Source organism: Urocitellus parryii, chromosome 14 (genome assembly GCF_045843805.1).
Source record: "Urocitellus parryii isolate mUroPar1 chromosome 14, mUroPar1.hap1, whole genome shotgun sequence".
Taxonomy (NCBI): Eukaryota; Metazoa; Chordata; class Mammalia; order Rodentia; family Sciuridae; genus Urocitellus; species Urocitellus parryii.
The window spans coordinates 52,322,905-52,344,597 of NC_135544.1; the positions used below are offsets into that span (position 1 = coordinate 52,322,905).

The 21,693-nt window shown below is 37.8% G+C and overlaps 1 protein-coding gene across 1 annotated transcript in view; it reads right to left on the reverse strand.

Moving 5' to 3' along the window:
- The window catches only part of Piwil2 (piwi like RNA-mediated gene silencing 2), a 54,753-nt gene that overhangs the window by 4,432 nt on the left and 28,628 nt on the right, over positions 1 to 21,693 (reverse strand). The window contains exons 17-19 of the mRNA XM_026397531.2: positions 20,459 to 20,575; positions 19,654 to 19,742; positions 18,528 to 18,633 (exon numbers count right to left, since the gene is read on the reverse strand). Coding sequence (XP_026253316.1) covers positions 18,528 to 18,633; positions 19,654 to 19,742; positions 20,459 to 20,575 — 312 coding nt within the window. The remainder of the gene's footprint in view (positions 1 to 18,527; positions 18,634 to 19,653; positions 19,743 to 20,458; positions 20,576 to 21,693) is intronic.

The window sequence follows — 21,693 nt, forward strand, 5'->3', positions numbered from 1 at the left end:
ATTTGGGGTCAGGAGATCTGGTACTGAGTTTGATTCCACTGCCCCTTAGCTATGCCCTGAGGACTCAATCTCCTCAGTTGAAATATGGAGAAAACAATCATTTTACCTTCTCATCAGGATTAGGAGGAATAAATTAAAATTATACACATATTTATAAAATATTACTCTACATAAATATATATTTAACATATATAAACACATGAATACTTGTGTATCTCTATCTTTTGAGTGTGTGTGCACGCACACTGTACTGGGGACTGACCTTTTAATTTTTTATTTTAAGACAGAGTCTTTAAAAAGGGGCTGGAATGTTTCTCAGTGGTTGAATGCCCCTGGAGTTTCAAAAAAAAAAAAAAAGACAGGATCTTGCTAAGTTGCTGAGGGTGTAAGTTACCCAGGCTGGCCTCAACCTTACAATCTTTCTGCCTAAGCCTCCCAAGTTGCTGGGATTACAAATGTGCACCAGCACATTCAGTTGTTTTTTTATTTTTCAAGACAGGGTCTCACTAAGTTGCCAAGGCTGGCCTCAACTTTCCATCCCCCTGCCTGTCTTCTGAATAGCAGGGATTATAGGGCATGTACTACCATGCCTGGCTAGTTTATTGATAATTTTAAATAACTTCTAATATGGTAACTATTTCCAGATATATTCTCATGTGAACAAAAACTCTTTGAGGCCCTCAGTAATATTTAAGAATGTAAAGACTAAAAATTTTGAGAATTGCTAGACTTAGAGATACAAATTTAAATCTGATACTAAATGTCACATCTGGTTTAAGACTGCCTGGAAGGCTTCAGGTGGTAGACCAAGACCTGAGAAACCCTCAACTCAGGACAGTTGGAAAAGCTGGACAAAATGTAACCACCTCGAGAGGAAGCCTTCAAAGCCACCAGCAGCAGAGGAGGGATGACAGGGGCCCAGTCAGCACTGGAAGCTGTTTTCCTGTTTGCGGGTTCCACCAGGACAACAATAAGGCTGCAAGGTTGAGGAGTGCTTTTTATTCTGAACAGCATTATTGAAATGTATATTTTTTTTTTTTTTTTTTTTGGTACTGGGGATTGAACTCAGGGGCACTCGACCACTGAGCCATATCCCCAGCCCTATTTTGTATTTTATTTAGAGACAGGGTCTGAGTTGCTTAGTATCTCACTTTTGCTGAGGCTGGCTTTGAACTTGTGATCCTCCTGTCTCAGCCTCCCTAGCTGCTGGGATTACAGGTGTGCACCACCGCACCAAGCTCTTGAAATATAATTTGATATATCATAAAACTCACCCCATTAAAGTATAAGAAGATTTTGATGTTTTCAGAATTTTGAAACCATCACCACTAATTTTATTTATTTGATACTGGAAATTGAAACCAGAGGTGCTTTACCAGTGAGCTACATCCCCACGGATGACAGTGAGACAGGGTCTTACTAAATTGTGTAGGGCCTTACTAGGTTGCTAAAACTGGTCTTGAACTTGTGATCCTCCTGCCTCAGCCTCCCAAGTCACTGGGATTACAAGTGTGCACCACCACACTTGGCCCATTACCACTAATTTTAGAATTTATCTATCACCCCAAAAGGAAATCCATAACACTTGCAGTACTTCCCAAACATGCACTTAACCACTGAGCCATGTCCCCAGCCATTTTTTTAATAGTTTATTTAGACACCGGGTCTTGCTGAGTTTTTCAGGGCCTAAGTTTCTGAGGCTGGATTTGAACTCATGATCCTCCTGCCTCAGCCTCCAGAGCCACTGTGATTATAGGCGTGTGCCCAAGTGACTGGCTTCACTAATGAACTTTGTATGGGTTGACCTGTACCGAACAAATAAAATCATAAAATATGTGGTCTTTGGTGTCTAAATAATTTCACTCAGTTTAATGCTTTTATCGTTCTTTCATACTATAGTTTGTTCCAGTCCTTCATTCCTTTGTATTGAAGAATAATATTCTATTGCAATAAAAAGTAGACACACATCCCGTTTCTTTTGTCATTGATTCTCGGACGTTTATTTGGATTGTTTCTATCTTTGACTACTATGAACAATGCTGCTATGAACATTTGTTCTACTGTTGTTTTTGTTTTTGTTATTTTGAGACAGGGTCTTGCTAAGTTACGGAGGCTGGCCTCAACCTCACAATCCTCTTACCTCAATCTCCTGAGTAGCTGGGGCAATGTGTGCATACCACACCCAGCTTTTGCTGTGAACATCTGAGTACAAGGTTGTGTGTGGACTTGTTTTCCATTCTCTTGGGTATGTTCCTAGAAATGCTAGGTCATATGGTAAATCTGTTTGACTTTCTAAATAACTGCCAAACTGTTTTCCAAAGTAGCTGCATCATCCTATAACCAATGCGATTCTGCAACCTGTACACTTGGAAAAATGAGAAATTATATCCCATTTGATTCAAATGTATGTCAAGATCACTGTATTTTCATGAGCAACTAATTAAAAAAAAGTAGCTGCATCAGTTTATAGTCTCAATGGCAATATACGAAGGTTCCAGTTTCTCCACATTCTCAATAACACTTTTATTGCCCATCATTTTTTAAAAAAGTTATTCAGTGCATATGAAGATATCTTTCTGTCTTCAGTCTTTAAAGTAAGAGGCTACTTTTAAAGCAGTTTTTAAATGTATAAAATAAGAACTGAGGTAATAGTACGATTTCCCATGTACCCTCCTTCTACATCCAACTCCATTAAAAAAATTTATTTAGTTGTAGATTGATATAATACCTTTATTTTATTTTTATGTGGAGCTTAGGATCAGACCCAGTGCTCCCCACATGTGAGGCAAGCTCACTGCCACTGAGCTACAACTCGAGCCTCCTCCAACTCCATTTTCTGTATCATCAATACTGTATTAAGGTGATATGTTTATTACAACTGATGGACACAAATATTGATACATTAGTAATGACTCAAGTCTAGAGTTTACATCAAGGTTCTTCTGTGTTGTACTTTCCTATGGGTTTGGAAAATGTATAATGTCATGTATCCATCATTATAGTAACATATAGAATACTTCCACAGCCTAAATATCTCCTGTGCTTCACCTATGTCTAACTGTATACACCTCCCAAATCTCTGATCTTCTTATGGTCTCCATAATCACATTTTTCCAAAATATCCTATGTTGGAATCATACAGTACACAATCTTTTCAGATTGGTTTCTTTCTCTTAGTAATATGCATTTAAAGTGGTTCTGTCTTTTTTTTTTTTTTGAGGGGGGGGGAGAGGCACTCTGGGGATTGAACCCAGGAGCTCACACAGGCTAGGCAACCACTCTACCATGGAAGTACATTCCCAGCCCTTCTAAAACTTTGATACGGAATCTACACTAAATCTCCCAAGATGGCTTTGCCCTCCCAAATAGCTAAGATTGCAGGTTTATGCCACCGCTCCCTGCAAGGTGGTTCCGTCTTCTCATGGCATGGTAGCTTATTTCTTTTTAGAACTGAATACCTTTCATTGTCTGGATGTACCATTTTATTTACCTGTTCACCAACTGAAGGACATCTTGGTTGCTTCCAAGCTTCATGTGCAGGTTTTGTGTGGACATTAATTTTCAATTCATTTGGGAAAATATTAGAATATGATTACTGGATAGTATGGCCAGATGTGTTTAGTTTTGTAATTAACTATCAAACTGTTTTCAAAGTGGCTGTACCATTTTACATTCCCATTAGCAAAGAGTGAGAGTTCCTGTGGTTCTACATCCCATCAGCATTTGGAGTTACAAGTATTTTGAACTTCTAATAGGTGTGCAGTGACACATCATCAGTTTTAATGTGTGAAACTCTAAGAGCATAAAATGTTGGGAATTTTTTCATATGCTTATTTGCCATCAGTTGGTATTCTGTAACAAGATGCCTGAACAGTCTTTTGTCAATTTTTCGACAGGGTTGTTTGTTTCCTTGAGTTTTAAGAGTTCTTTGTACATTTTGGTCCTTTACAAGACATGTATTCTGCACATATTTTTTTCCAGTCTGCAGCTTTTCTTTCCATTCTTTTAATAATGTCTTTCCTAGAGCCTTTTTTTCACCCCCTTGTGGTTCAAGGGATTGAACTCAGAAGCATACTCCCACTGAACTACACTCCAGCCTTTTTTTTTTTGTAGATCCTGAGACAGGGGTCTTGTTAAGTTGTCCAGGCTGGCCTTGAACTTGTGATCCTCCTGCCTCAGCCTCCCAAGTAGCTGGAATTACAGGCATGCACCCCCATACCCTGCCCAGAGTCAAAAGTCTTAATTAAATCTACCTTATTGATTTTTTTCTTTCATGGACTGTTTTTGGTGACTAAAAAGTAATCACCAAATCCGAGGTCATCTGGATTTTCTGTTATCTTCCAGAAACTTTCTGGTTTTGCATGTAAAATGTAGGTTTTTGCTCCATTTTGATTTAATTTTTTGTGGAAGGTCTAAAGACTGTATGTCAATTTTTTTTTTCATGTGAATTGCCCATAGTTGTTCCAGCACCATTTGTTGAAAAGGCTGTTCTTTCACTGAATTGCTATTTTTTCCTTAAAGATCCACTTGACTTATTTGCATGGGTCTATTTCTGGGCTATTCATTTCCCTTGACCTGTATGTCTTTTCCCTCATCAATACCATACCATTTGGGGGCTGAGGTTGTGGCTTAGTGGTAAAGTACTTGCCTAGCATGTGTGAGACACTGGGTTCAATCCTCAGTACCACATAAAAATAAATAAATAAAGGTATTGTGTTCATCTAATACACACACACATACATATATCATACAATTTTGATTGCTATAGCTTTATAGTTAAGTCTTCAAGTTGGGTAGTATTAGCCCTCGGTTTTGTTTTTCAGTAATGTGTCAGTTGTCCCACATTTCCTGTCTCTTCATGAAAACCTTAGAATGGGTTTGTTGATATCCACAAAATAACCTGCTGGGATTTTGATTCACTGCAGTAAATCTATTGATCAAAATTGGGAGAAACTGACATAATAATGATAGCAAGTTTTCCTGTCAATGAACATGGAGTTCTCTCTCAATTTGATTATTCTTGTAATGTTTTTCATCATAATTTAGTAGTTTTTCAAATGTAGATATGAGTGTTCCATTTTTTTGTGCTAATATAAATGTTTTTCAAATTCTATTTTTTTTAAAGAGAGAATGAGAGAGAGAGGGGGACAGAGAGAGAGAGAGAGAATTTTTTAATATTTATTTATTTTTTCTTAGTTCTCGGCGGATACAACATCTTTGTTTGTTTGTGGTGCTGAGGATCGAACCCGGGCCGCATGCACGCCAGGCAAGCGCGCTACCACTTGAGCCACAACCCCAGCCCCTCAAATTCTAATTCTTCATTGCCGGGACAGAGAGAAGTGGCTTTCTTTTTTCTTCTTCTTTTTTTTTTCCTTTAACAAAGCAATTGACTATTACATATTAACCTTGTACAACCTTGCAGTTCCCACTTGTTAGTTCCAGCAGGGTTTGTTTGGTTTGGTTTTATTGCTTTTTAATTACTTGGGATTTTCTCCAGAAATGTATTAGTCCATTTTCTATTGCTAATAACTGAATACCACAGACTGGATGACTTCAAGTGAAAAGAAGCATGCTATGGCTCATAGTTCTGGAGTTCCAAGGTTGCAGGGCCACACCTGGTGGTATTCTTTCTGGAAGAATGCCAAGATGGTACAGGGCATTGTGTAGCAAGAGATGAAAAGTGTACTGTGTCTCCCGGTCTCTTCTTCTCACAGAGCTACCAGGACTGATTCAAGAGGGCTCCTTCGTGACATTAGCTCATCTTCGTCCCTTCCATGGGCCAGGCCTCCAAACACCAATTCAGATATTCCACGCTGTAGGTACCTCATAATGGGGACTAAACTGCAATACACGAAGCCTTGGGGGACACATTCAAACCACAGCAACAGATAATCATGCAAATGAAGATCATTTTCTCTCCTCCTTCCTAATCTGTACACTTTTAATTTCCTTTTCTTACTGCAATAGTTAGGACTTCCAACGTGAAGCCAAACACAAGTGCTGAAAGGGGCGCATCTTTGCCTTATTCCTTATGTTAGAGGGAAAACATCTACTTTTCACAGCTAAGTCTGATTTAGCTGTCAGTTTTGTTATTATTTTCAGTAGAAGTTCCCCTCTGAATCAGCCTTGTAGAAATGGAATAAAAACCCACTTGGCTATTGTATTTGTTTCCCGTGGCTGCTGTAACCAAGTACCACAAACTGGGTGGCTCAAAACAACAGAAAATTATTCCCTTACAGTTCTGAATATTAGAAGTGCACAATGAAGACATGAGTGGGGCCATGCTTCCTCTGAAGGTTCTAGGGAAGAATTCTTCCTTGATTCTCGTAGCTCCTGCTGGTTACTGCCTAACCCTGGTATTTCTGGCTTGTAGTTATATCACTCCAATTTCTGCCTTCACTTTCACATCATCTTCTCCTCCAAAGGTCTGCAGCTTCACAAAGTATTCTCCCTGCATATGTGTCCAAATTCCCCTCTTTTTGGACACACACCAGCCCAAGAGTAGGACCCATTCTTATCCAGTCCAATCTTTGCAAAAGCCCTACTTCCAAATAAGGGCACATTCACAGATTCCAGGGAACATGAATTTGGAGGGGCATGATTCAACTCACTATGGTCATAGTATATACTTCTTTTTGTATTGCTAAAATAACATTGTTATTCTGTCAAAGATTTTTGCACATATGCTTATGAGAAATACACATCTGAGGTTTTCTTTCTTGTGTCTTTACCTGGTTTTAGTGTGATGTGGAATGTCACAGATTTTGTTTTCCATTTCCATAATAATTAAGGATATTTAGCTTTTTTTCATGTGCTTACTGTCTAGTTGCATATGCTCTTTAGGGAAATATCCATTTTAATGTTTATTCATTTTAAAATTGGGTTATCTTTCTCTTGAGCTGTAAGAATTCTTTTTGTATTCTGGAACATTTTATAAAATACAATTTATTTTATAAAAATCTTACATCCTCATTAATTTTATCAGAGGAATAATTTATTCTGTTCTATGGATCGTCTTTTCACTTTCTTAGTAGTATCCCTTGAAGCATAAGTTTGTTTTCCCCCTTCCGTGCTGGGGTTTGAATGCAGGGCCTCACACATTAGATACTCTACACTGAGCTGGAAGGTTTTCAATTAGGAGGTTTGTTTTGTTTGATATGGCATCTCACAATGTTGCCCAGGCAGTCCTTGGATTCCTGTGCTCAAGGGATCCTCCTGACTCAGCCTGCCAAGTAGGTGGGATTATAGGCACCAGCTACAGTACCTGGCAAAAGTATTTAATATTGGTGAAGTCCAATTTATCTATTTTGGGGGGCGGATACAGGGATTGAACTCAGGGGACTCAACCACTGAGCCACATCCCCAGCCCTATTTTGTATTTTATTTAGAGACAGGGTCTCACTGAGTTACTTAGCGCCTCGCTGTTGCTTAGGCTGGCTTTGAACCCACGATCCTCCTGTCTCAGCCTCCTGAGCCTCTGGGATTACAGACGTGCACCATCACGACCAGCCCAATTTATCTATTTTTAATTCATCTACAGACTCAAATTCTGGGAGTATTGCATTTATAACAATATTAAATGCTCCAATCCATGAAAATGAGATGTCTTTCCTTTTATTTATATTTTTCAACAATACTTCTGCAAGTCAGGATCACTGGCACCCATCTGTAGTCCCAGCTACACGGGAGGCTGAAGCAGGAGGATCACTTGAGCCCATAAGTTTGAGGCAATCCTGGACAACACAGAAATACCACATCTTTAAAATAATTTTTCTGTGGTTTTCAGTATTTGTCTTGTACTTCTTTCCTTTTCTTCCTAGATATTCTTTTTATGGTATTGCAAATGAAATTATTTCCTTAATTTTTGGATTTGATCACTGCTATTATAAAAAATATAATTTATTTTATAAAAATCTTACATCCTCTGTAAATACATTTTTAATAAAAACTTTATTAAAAAATATCTTGCATCCTCAGCCCTGCCGAGGTTGTGTTCTACTAATGTAGCCTCTTGGGCTCTATTTTGGTTATTGTTTCCATAGTATATTTTGTACTGCCCTTTTATTTTCAGCCTCCTTACACCTTTGAAATTAAAATGTGGCTCTTGCAGGTAGCATACCTAAACATTTTAAATTTTTTTTATTTTGCAGTTCTGGGGATTGAACCAAAGGCTTCAAGCATGCTAGGCAAGTGCTCCACCACTGAGCTAAATCCCCAGCCCTCTACATTTTTCATTTACTCTGTTCTGTTACTCTCTACCTTTTGAGTGGTATTGAGTCTGCTGACATGTGATGTCTTTTTTTTTTTTTTTTTTTTGGTACCAAGTATTGAATTTGTGATCGTCCTGCCTCATTATAAATCATATAATGGGGGCTGGGGATGTGGCTCAAGTGGCAGCGCGCTCGCCTGGCATGCGTGCGACCTGGGTTCGATCCTCAGCACCACATACCAACAAAGATGTTGTGTCCGCCGAGAACTAAAAAATATTAAAAATTCTCTCTCTCTCTCTCTCTCTCTAAAAAAAAAAAAAAAAAAAAAAAAAAAAAAAAAATCGTATAATGGGTTCAAATTTGTGATGGATGCTTACTTGCTGAGCCACATTCCCAGCTCTTTATTGTAATTTATTTAGAGATAGGGTCTTGCTAAGTTGCTGAGGCTGGCTTTAAACTTGCAATCCTCCTGCCTAGCCTCCTGAACTGCTGGGATTACAGGCATGAGCTACTGCACCTGGCTGGTAATGTAATTATTAAGGTGAGATTTATATCCGCTATTTTATTTGTTTTCTATGTGCCTATATATATTTTAATTCTTCTACTCTTTCATAACTGCCTTATTTTGTATTAAATAGACATTTCTAGATACCATTATAATTCCCTTTTTTAACCTAGTTATATGAACTTTTATATAGTTTTTGGAGTTTCTTTCTCTCTCCCTCTCTCTCTCTCTTTTTTTTTTTTTAAACTAGGGATTAAACCCAGGGGCCCTCAAACATTAAACCACATCTCTAGCCATTTTTATCACTTATTTTGAGAGAGGGTCTTAACTAAATTGCTTAGGGCCTTACTAAGTTGCCCAGGCTGGACTCAAACTTGCCATCCTCATGCCATAACCTCTCAAGTGGCTAAGATTACAGGCATGCACCACCACACCAGCCCTTGGAGTTATTTTCTTAATGGTTTCCCTGGAGATTAAAATTTTAACATAAGGTTAAACATCTCATTTATACCGAGTACAGTGGCACATACCTGTAATCGCATCGACTTGGGAGGCAGGAGGATCACCAAGTTCAAAGCCAGTCTCAGCAACTTGGCAAGGCCCTAAGCAATTTAGGGAGACCCTATCTCTAAATAAAATGTTAAAAAGGACTGGGGATGGGGCTCAGTGGTTAAACATCTCTGGTTTCAATCCCTAGTACCAAAAATAAACAAACAAATAAACACCTTGTTCACTTGATAATTAACAAAATTAATTTCAGTAATTTCCACATCCTTTGTCTTTACTGTTGTACAAATGACATCATTATGCATTATGTGCACATTCTACCAGATTTATAGTTATTGCTTTATGCAGTTTTCTCTTAGAAGAAAAGTTACTAACAAAAATACTTTTTTGGCTTTCTTTTAAATTTACCTATGTGGTCACCTCTTCCAGTAGCACTTATTTCTTCATATGGATCCAAGTTACTGTCTAGTGTCATTTCATTACAGAGTTATTTCATTAAAGGACTCTCTTTAGTATTTCTTGGAGGACAAGTCTGATAATAAAAATTTCTTCCAGGGGCTGGGGTTGTGGCCCAGTGGTAGAGTGCTTGCCGAGCATGTGGGAGGCACTGGGTTTGATCCTCAGCACCACATAAAAATAAATAAAATAAAGGCCCACTGACAACTAAAAATAAAAATTAAAAAACAATCTTCCAGATTTTATGTGGGGAAATCTTAATTTTTCTTTTTTTCTTTTCTTTTTCTTTGTTTTGTTTTTGTTTTTTGTTACTGGAAATTGAACTCAGGGATGCTTTACCACAAAGTTTTTTTTTGTTGTTGTTGTTGTTGTTTGTTTTTTGAGAAAGGATCTCACTAAGATGCTGAGGCTGGCCTTGATCTTGCATTCCTCCTGCCCCAGCCTCTGAGTTGCTGGAATTATAGGCCTGCACGACCATGCCTGGCAATTTCTTGTTGCTGTTGTTGTTATTGTTGTACTGGGGACTGAACCCAGGGTACTTAACCACTGAGCCACATTCTTGGCCCTTTTTATTGTGAGACAGGGTCTCGCTAAGTTGATTAGAGTCTTGCTAAGTTGCTAAGGCTAGCCTCAAACTTGTGATTCTCCTGCCTCAGCCTCCCAGATCACTGGAATTATAGGCATGTGTCACGATGCATAACAATTTCTTCTTAAAAAAAAAAAAAGGCAAACAATTCTGAGTGTCGTGGCACACACCTATAATCCCAGTGATTTTGGATTCTGAGGCAGGAGAATTCTAAGTTCAAAGCCAGCCTGGGCAATTAAGTGAGGCCCTTTCTCAAAATAAAATAAGAAGAGCTACAGATACAGCTCAGTGGTAGAGCAGCCCTGGGTTCAATCCCCAGTACCCACATACAACACACCAAAAATTGGTATGTAATTCACATGCCGTAAAATTCATCATTTTAAATTTAAAGTATACAATTTAGTAATTTTTCATATGTTCACAAAGTTATATATCTTTGTATGCCCACTAACACTATCTAATTTCATTTTTTTTTTATTAACTGTATTTATAGATGGAGGGAGAACCCAGAATTTTTTAATTTGTTCTAATTAGATACACATGACAGTATAATGATCTTGACATATCATACATTTGAATTAGATGGGGTATAATTTCTCATTTTTCCATATTTTTATTACTCCTAAATTAATACTGTATTCATTAACAATTGATCTTCATTCTTGCTCCCCATTCTTTGTTTTCTGCAAACCACTTATCTCCTTTTTTTCTCTATGGCTTTTAGATTTAAGTCACATACTACAAATCACCAAATTAAAGTATACAACTCAATTGTTTTCAGTATATTCACATATATGTGTGACAACTACTACAATTCAATAACTGTTTTTACTTCAAAACATAAATCCAGCTGGGCATGGTGATGCACACCTATAATTGTAGCAATTTGGGAGGCTGAGGCAGGACAATCACAAATTTCAGGATAGCCTCCAGCAACTTTGTGAGGCCTTAAGCAACTTAGTGAGATCTTGTCTCAAAAAAAAAATACTAATAATAATTTAAAAGGGCTAGAGATTTAGCTCAGTGATAAAATGCTTATGGGTTCAATCAATTCCCAGTACCAAAAAAAAGTAACTCAACTCTAATGAGTGCCTTATCCATCATCCTGTCCCCTGGCCAGTACTGGGCAACCACTAATTTACTTCCTGTCTTTATACATACTTCCCTGTTCTGAACTCTTTATGAAGGAATCATGTAAAATGCGGCCTTTTGTGACTGGCTTCTTTCACTTAGCATGTTTGCAAGGTACAAGTATCTGCCTGTTCATTTGTACTCTTTTTCTTGGCTTTCTTCCATTTAAAAACATTTCTTAATATTTTCCCCCTCTCAAATCTTGATACTTATATGGGTTTTTTGTTTGCTTTTTTGTTTTGTGGGGCCAGGAATTGAAACCAGGGCCTTGTGCTTCTAGACAAGTGCTCTACCACTCAGATGCCCAGTCATATGCTCTTTTCCTTTAGTGGCTCTCTAGATAGCATGACATATTGAGTTTCATTTCAGTTACTATCATTTTCAGTTCTAGAAATTCCTATTTTTCCCATAGTTTTCAATTCTTTTAAAAAATTCTTAATGTTGTCTTTTATCTGTTTGAAGATATTAAATATGTCATCTTTATTTTTATTTATTTTTTGAGATGGGGGGTCTCACTATGTTGCCAGACTGGACTTATACTTATGGTCCTCCTGCCTCAGCCTCCCAAGTAGCTAGGATTACGATGTGCTCCACTGGATCAGGCTTATAAAGTGTCTGATCAATTATATGAATACTCTGTGGGTCAGAACTGGCTATCAATTTTTTTTTTCTTGGGTTTTGGTTCCTTTGTTTTCTCTACTTGTATCCCGGTTATTATTTACCAACTGCCAGAAATAATCCAATTAGCAAACAATATGATGTCTAAAATGATGGGACCTCTCTCAGAAGATATATCTGTTCCTAGTAAATGGGGTGTATTTCTTCTAGTAGTTAAACTAGCAGTCAGAGTTCACCTTAGTCCATATTTAGGGAATGAAATGAGTCAGATTTGGTTTACCTATAGTTATTCTTTACTCTTAATTTGTAATATTTTGGATTCACAGCCCCCAAAGTGGGAATGTACACAGTGTGCTCCTTTTTGTGGGGTTGGGTAGGGCTCTAGGAATTGAATCCAGGGACACTTTACCACTGAGCTATATTCCCAGCCATTTTTTGACACAGGGCCTCACTAAGATTGCTTAGAACCTTGATAAATTGCTGAGACTTGTCTCCAAACTGTGATTCTCCTGCTTTAGCCTCCCAAATTGCTTCGATTACAGGTTGTGTACCATGGCTCCCAGGAGTGTTTCTTTTTAAAAACTGAGTGCCCAAACAACCTACCTCCCACCCCCGGAGTCCTCCCAGGTACTGGAGACTGAACCCAAAGGCACTCTACCACTGAGCTACATCCCCAGCCCTTTTTATTTTTTCATTTCAAGATAGGGTCTCACTAAGTTGCTGAGGCTAGTCTTGATCTTGTGACACTCCTACCTCAGCCTCCAAAGTAGCTGGGATTATAGGTGTGTACCACCATGCCTAGCTTCAAACATAATATTTTAATAGAAATAAATAATAGAGGGGCTGGGGATATAGCTCAGTGGTAGGAAGGTTGCCTAGTATGCGTAAGATCCTGGGTTTGATCCCCAGCACTGTAAAAATAAAATAAATAAAAGCAAAGAAATTAATCTTAATATACACAATGTGGGGCCTTAAATAATGTTTTTCCTACAGAGATGATTTAGGTTTGTTTCTTCAAGATGCAAGGGGTATCAGCATTCCGACATACTGAGGAACACCAGTGCCCTGGATCATCCTATCCAAATCAAAGGTGAGTTACTATTTACTGTAAGGTTCTATTTGCCTCTCATTCACCATTATTCCTAGGGTTTAGCCCTTCAGAACCCCAAACCAAAATGATGTAGGTTCTCTAGTTCTATCGCCCTTACTGGGTTCAAGAGGCTAACCACTGTCCCCCTAGAACACTGCTGGACTGACAAAAGGACTTTTAAGAAAGGGGAGGGGAGGGGAGGGAGGATAGTAGAGGATAGGAAAGGCAGCAGAATACAACAGACATGAGTATGTCAATATGTAAATTAATGGAAGTGTAACTGATGTGATTCTGCAAGCTGTACACGGGGTAAAAATGGGAGTTCATAACCCACTTGAATCAAAATGTGAAATATGATATATCAAGAACTATGTAATGTTTTGAACAACCAACAATAAAAAAATAAAAAAATAAAAAAAATATTGCCCTCCTAAAATAGATTCTTTAGATCATAGTCTGTGCTTATTTGTAGGGATCAAAAACAACTGCATCTTCAATGAAGTTACTGTTAGACATAAATTATTTTCAAAGTAAACTAGGTAAAATTGTGCATCTCATTCATTTTATACCTTCTAAATTAATACATTAAAAGATTTTATTACTTAAAAAAAAAAAGAAAGTATTCTTAAATGGCAAAAAAGGGACCTCTATAAAAGCAACAACACTGGACACAATGGTCAAAAGCAACATTTTTAGAACTGTGGAAACCAACTACAGGGTTGTAACAATCCGAAGAGCATTTACTCAGGAAAACCAGGTAATCCTTGGTGAGAACAGAAAGCTCTGTAGGGTTTTAACTTGTCCCCTGGCCTTCCCCTTTCTTCAGCTCTACAGTTTTGACACCTGCAGTCTTGCCACCAGGGTAACTGTGAAAATCATCCAGCAATGAGTGGATGGGGAGAAGTTGTTCAAGATGTTTGAAGAAATCTCTCCAGACCCTACCTGATCATTAAGCTAACTAGTAAGGGACTTCAGTGGCTGCACATAGTTCAGTTTACAGAGATTACAGAGACCAAGAACAATCCACAACAGCAAACAATCAATCATGCCCATGTAAGGGATCTCCAATAAACATTTGGACACCTAAGGTCCAGGTAAGCAACCCTGGTGGCAATTCTCCTTGTGTCTTACCATACATTGGTGAGAGGAAACTAATGTGTCCTGACACCACAGGGAGAGAACCATGAAGTTCCTTCCATGTGCGTTACTTCTCCTGGACTCTTCCTATATACCTCTTCCCTTAGTTGACTTTAATGTGTATCCTTTTCCTATAATGAACCATGACCACGAGTATAACAACTTTCAGTGAGATCTAGAAATCCTTTCAGTGAATTATCAAAACTGAGCAGGGAACAATGTGAATTTATAATTGGTGTCAGAAGTGAGAGAAATCCTGTTCTCCTTAACTTTACTGTTGGTCACTCAATTCCTACAACAATAATGAGATCTCTGAAATAAATACTTGTTAGAAAGGAACATAAAGTTAAGGAAATCAAAAACTAGAATGAAAAAACAATATAAAAACAGGAGATAAGAAATAAAAATTAGGAAACCTTAATTTAGAGGATAAGAAAAACCAGATGAGAGGAAATCAAAGAAATAAATAGGAAATAATTTCATGAAACTATGAGCTTACTTTCAAGATTGAAAGTATTCAACAAATACTCAGTACAACAAATGAAAAAACAACCATATCAAGGCATATCATGATATTTCAGAATGCCAAAAGTAAAAATAAGAGGGGAAAGGTCACATACAAAGAATAAGGAATAAATTGAAGACATATTAGCTAGGTGCGATGGCACATACCTGTAATCCCAGTGACTCTGGAGGCTGAGGCAGAAGAATGGCAAGTTTGAGGCTGATTTGGGCAACTTAGCAAGACCCTAAGCAAGTCAATGAGACTCTGCCTCTAAATAAATAAATAAATAAATAAATAAATGGTCTGGGGCTAGGGCTGAGGCTCAGTGGTGGAGTACCTGACTGGCAAGTGTGAGTCACTGGGTTCAATTCTCAGCACCACAAATAAATAAATAAAATAAAGGTCTATCAACAACTAAAAAAAAAAAAAAATTAAAGAAATAAAATAAAAAGTGGGCTGGGCTTTAGCTCAGTAATAGACTGCTTGCCTTGCATGCATGAGGAACTGGGTTCCATTCTCAGCACTGCATATAAATAAATAAAGGTCCATTGACAACTAAAAAAAATTTTTAAATCAAAAAATAAAGAAAGAGGGGCTGGGATTGTGGCTCAGCGGTAAAGCGCTGGTCTAGCACATGCGAGGTCCTGGGTTCGATCCTTAGTACCATATAAAAATAAGTAAATAAAATAAAGGTATTGTTTCCAACCACTTCCAAAAAATAAAAAATGTTTAGGAAAAAAAAAGAAAGAGGAAAAAGACTTATTAACAGTAGAATCTAGAAAATGATGAAGCAATGTCTTCAAAATTCTAAAGAAATTAATTGCCAAACCCATAAATCTACATATTAATTGTCAATCAAGTATGTGGGTAAAATAAAAATATTTTTAGGCATCTAACTCTCAAAATGTTATGAGTAAGTTATTGGAAGAGTCATTCAAAAACAATAAAATAAACAAGGAAATAAGCCAAGAAAGATAAAGATATCTGGCCAGGCACAGTGGCACATGCTTGTAATCCCAGCTATTCAGGAGGCTGAGTCAGAAGGATCTCAAGTTCGAGGACAGCCTAAGTAACTTGGTGAGACCCTGTCTCAAAAATAAATAAATAAATAAATAAATAAATAAATAAATAAATAAATAAGGCTGGGGATATACCTCAGTGGTAAAACACCCTGAGTTCAATCTCCACAAGGAAAAAAAAGACATTGAACACAGAAGAGAGACAAAAGTAAGTCCCCAGATGGTGACGAGAACTCAAAAGACAGATAAATAAACATGGAGTCAAGTACCTCCTATCTTGTTATAACAAAATGAAGGATTCTAGGAAGAAGCTCTCCATGAAAACAAGGGTAATAGATAGAGTATCCGGTGTGTTTAGAGTTAACAGGAAAAGTTTTAAATTGAGGAAAGAATAAATAATAAACATGAAGAAATTTGAAAAAGAAAAACAGGCAATCACTAATTCTAACAAAAACCCAAAATAAAAGAAAGGAATCATAGTCAAAATATATTATGTGATGGCTGTAATAATATCATGTACACTAAAAAACTACTTAACCAGGCTTGGTAATATAAGTAGATTGGGAAAGTTGAAGTAGAAGAAGGGAGCCATGCGCCAGTGCTGTAAGATCCCATTTTCTGTAGCAGAAAAACAATAGCTAATGTCTCAAACAGAAAAAAAAAATACTGTTTAGGAGACTGGAGATACAGGCTAGATAAAAAATAACTAAGAAAGGTGAAAGTTGTTGCCAAGGGGTAGCAAGTGCCAATCATAATGGTGATGAAAATATGTAACAAGAGAACTACTTAAGAGGTGTTAGAACTTCTGGTGGCTACCATCACTCTTAGGGGAAGACAAAACTGGGGAGTCTGCAGGTGGTCAGAACCTTAAAATCTAGGAGTAAATTTGTTTTGAGGCAGCTCTGCTGAGTAATCAGGAGAAACTCTGGGAGAGACAGGATCAAAATAGTTTCAATATAAAGATTTCTTCTGCTAGATACAGAAAAGCAGGAAGATGGCAAAAGTAGACAAAAAACTAAGATGATGGTAAGGACTAGAGTCCAATGAAACATTATGATTAGAGAATCCTGATATTACTATCTTTATTCTAGATTTAGAATAAACACTGATTAATTTCCTCTTTGACCTGGTTCAATGGGGTTTAATAAGTATTTCTTAAAGTTTATAATTCAAAAAAAGAAACAAAAATTAAAATAGTTATTTGACTTAGAACAGAGCTATGTCACTAGAAATTCAATGTAATTCCCCTAGAAGAGTATCAGTTGTATGCAAGGCCCTGCAAAGGATAGAAAAGTAAGATATTATGGCAGATTGTTCTTCAGAAATAGTCACAGCAGTATCTCTAGTTGCACACAATCTTCCAGAACCTTGCCATCCCTCAAGTAAATGGTGGAATCTCTTTTTCTACCCTTGAACCTGGGCAGGACTTTTTAACTAACTCAGTGTGTAGAACCCAGCCAAAGTGCCGTGGTATGACTGCCACAGTTGAGGCAATAAAAAGCAGCATGACCCCTACCTGGTTCTCTCCATCTCATGAAATGTCAATGCTTTGAATCCACCTACCATACTGACAGGAAGGCAAATGGCCACATGGAAAGACTATATCACAAGACTCACATGGGAAAAAAAATGGAGCCCAGTGTTCCTGACCATGAATCTCATGCATCCTTGTGGTATGGCAAGAAGTTTTAAGGTAACTTGTTACCTTGTTGTATGCCACGAAGTTCTAAGGTAATGTGTTACATAGCCATCAATAGCCAAATAATTCTTAAAAAAAAAAAAAAAAAAACATTCAAGAGTGGTAAGTAAGCACACAAATAACTAAAATAAGTTAGCAGGATATGATAACTACTACACAAAATATAAACTAAGGGTCTTGGGAGAGAAATATAAATCATTCTTGCTAAAAGATAAGAGCAGAGAGGGAGTGAAGGAAAATGGGAAAGGTTTGACAGGTAATCTTTGAGCGAGGTTCTCCAAGACAGAACTTTGAAGGAAAACAATAACAAGAAAAAGAAAGGTATAGTAGAACATGGTGACAAAGTAGCTTATTATATGGACCTTAGAGATAAAAATTCATCATCTAACATGTCAACAGTATCAAAATATTTACACTGTAGGAAACATTCTAGAAGGAGACAAATTGGAGTTTGAGAAACTAACATCAATCACATGAAATACAGTTAAACCTCTTGCTGTTTAACCTGTATGCAAAGGGCTAGCACCAACCCTATGACTGAAAGGCACTTATCAACGCTTCCTTTGATGTACAGGCCAAGACAAAAATCAGTACCTTGCTTGCTCACTGTCCCAGACTCAATATCAGCTTAATGACAGCAATTCTCCATGGTTAGCATTCTAGGAGTTAAGAGTTCTAGGAGTAACATATAAGAAAGCTTTTGTCTTAAACCAAAATGAAAGAATCAGCACCTAATGATAGTCATAAAAAGCTGAGTAATTCATAAGCTGTTTTAATTGCTGAAATTTACCCCCAATTTCCCTGATAAGGGCATGAAAATTATGTCTGCAGGCATCAGGCTGACAACTAGGGAAATACTTATTACTTACCCAACCAAATTGAAGTTTTTGGCCCTTTGAGCTGAAAGGAAGAACTGTGAGCTGCTTGTTCCATTAACAAACAATGGTTCTTTTAGAAACTCACCTTTGATGTGGGATCTCTCCCTCTATATCAGACCTCCTGTTCAAGAGTTCAGAGAGGTAGTCCTTAAAACCCAGAAACTTTAGGATTTCTGTTCTCCTCACCTCATAAAACTTCTTCAATGAGCCCACCAGGCACAGCTTCAGGCTGTCCACAATCTCCTGATGAGGCATCTGGAATACCACTCGAGAATACCACTTAGTGAGGGTGCTGGGTGGGTGGGTGGGCAGAGAGAGGGAGAGACAGAGAGAGGGGACAGTTAACAGACACTCACATAGGAAGGCATGGTCTGCATGTCACACACAGGTTTCTCTCTGAATTAAATCAACAAAATATCTAGTAAATGTATTTATGTCATTGAGAACATGGAGGATATGGGAAGATACATTTAAGCCACATATAACATCAAAAATATAAAATTCTGAGTATTTGTTACAAAACTGCTTCCAAGAGGGAAAAAAATAACCAACTACCTTGTAGTCATCATAAATAAACAGTGACACAACATACAATAAATTCTGTGTAGCAGCTCAAGAGAACTGGTTGAGATATATTTGTTCTGATATAGGAAAATATCCAAAATATACATTTGAAGTGAAAAAAACACACTGAGAAATAATATGCACAGTAATATCCTATTTGTACAAATTACAGACATATGTGTATATATCATATATATAAACAATCACATGCCACATAATATTATTTCAGTCAAAGACAAATTGCATATATGACAGTGGGCCCTTAAAATGACACTGCCTAGTGACGATGTGGACAACTTAATTTGTGTAAGTACACTCTATGATGTTCACACAAGCCAATATGACTGTATGTGTGTGTATGTGTATATCACATACATGTTAATGTATGTACAGAAGAGAATCTGAAAGCATATATACATCAAACCGTGGTGGTGGCTGGTAAAATGAGGAAGTCTCACATTCTCAATTTCTGTAGATACTGGGAATAAGCATATAAACAAGAACCACCTCATTTCTTGGGGGAGCCAACAAGACAAGGCACAGCCTGCACGCTCACAGGAGGCTGGGCTGCAGTGGGCAGCAAGCCTGGTAAAGAGGCTGCATAAACAAATGCCATAAGAAGACAGAGGAGGGAGGAGGTTAGAAATATTCATATTATAAATACACGGGACTCCAAAACATGTGCTGGATTTACAACATCAGGCATCAAAATGAGATAACCAAATACAACAGAACCAGTAGTACTTACAGATTGATGCTTGCAACAAAGCCAACCACAGAGCGCATGCCTCTGCTGGGGTCATGGTAAACATCCATCCCAATCACCATTAATTGTTTCTAATTTAGAAAACAAAAACAAAAAGAAAACCCAAAATCCAAGCAATCCATTGTTCCATCTTTAATTATTATCTGAACCCCAAAGAAACCTCTCTCTAGGTTTACTAATTAAAACAAATTCTGGGAAAGAAAGATAAAGACTTCCATCGATTTAACATGTTCTTGGGCTTTGCAGTAGAAACTGCTCAATTCTTTCTTTATAATAGACAAAAAGCCTCAGATTAGTAAAGGAGTGCAGCTATATTCTGGTGAACCATATTTAAGGACACTAAAAAGTGAATTTCATATAATTTTTGAGTATCATAAAATATTTATATTTTTTTCAGCATTTAAAAAATGTAAAAACCGGGCTGGAGATGTGGCTCAGCGGTAGTGCGCTCGCCTGGCATGCGTGCGGCCCGGGTTCGATCCTCAGCACCACATACCAACAAAGATGTTGTGTCCGCCGAGAACTAAAAAATAAATGTTAAAAATTCTCTCTCTCTCTCTCTCTCCTCTCTCACTCTCTCTTTAAAAAAATAAATAAATAAAAAATAAAAAATAAAAAATGTAAAAACCATTCTTAGCTCATGGACTGGTCAAAACAGACAGTGAACCATTTAGACTCCTGGTAGCACTGAGGGCAGAAAAGACAACCAGAGGAGAGCACTAGGAGAAGAGCTGGAGAGCACTCTTTGGAGAGTTGAACTAAGGGAAGACACCTCAGCAGCACTCACCAGAGGAATATCCACTCCCCACAGCTCGCCTCCCAATTTACAGTTAATCTGAAGTAAAATTTTCTGAGCCACACTGCGAAGCCTGGTGGGTTGACCAATGGTTCGGACATTGATGACCTATAGTGATAACAGATATGGGAAAGGCAGGACATTATCAAACTCTCAGAAATATGAATCATTTCCAAGTAAACACAGTTATTCCTTTGTTCCAGAACCCCGAGAGTGCCAAACTCCACAATGCGCAAGCCGATCATATGCAATGGCACAGGATGTGTACCTAACCTGCAAACATCCTCCCATGTACTGTAAATCACCTCTAGATGACTTACAATAATACAGTGTAATTGCCATGTAAATACAATGTAATTGTCATGTGAATAGTTGTTTCAGCTTATTGTTTAGGGAATAAGCACAAGGAAAAAATTATACATTTCTGGTACAGACACAACTTTTCTAAGTATTTTCAATCCATGGTGGGTTGAAATCCACTGATGCAGAGCCCACAGATATAGAGGACTGACTACACTATACTTAAGGAATTTGAGATAGCACACACTATGTTTGGGACTAATAATTCTAATTCTGGTATCTCTAGGCATGTGTGTACATACATGAATACACACACATAACACAACAAAAAAAAACCTCAACAAATAAAAACTTTTGGGCTGGGGATGTGGCTCAAGCGGTATAGTGCGCTTGCCTGCATTGCACAGGGCGCTGGGTTCAATCCACAACACCACATAAAAATAAAAAATAAAGATATTGTGTTCACCTAAAACTAAAAAATAAATATTAAAAAAAATGAAAACTTTCAAGAGCACCTGGTGCAGAGTGAAACTTTTTTGGGGTGGGTAGGAGTTTACTGAGGGTTGAACCCAGAGGTGTTTAACCACTGAGATATATCCCTGGTCCTTTATTTTTTATTTTATTTCATTGCTGAGGTTGGTCTTGAACTTGTGATCCTCATGTCTCAGCCTCCAGAGCTGCTGGGATTACAGGTATGCACCACCATGCCGGCTCATGGTAAAACCTTTTTAAAACCCCACTCCCCACCAAGGAAAAACAGCCTTCTCCTCTCAAAGTGAAGCCTCCACTCTTAGAACTGATCAGGAAAAAAAAGAACTGAGCAGGAAGGTGTCCTTTTGAAGAACTACCTGCTCCTTGCCAGGTTACTCTCAACAGGGGACTCTTTTAGCCCAAGGCTCCAAGTAATGGCTTCCAATAGTTTTTAT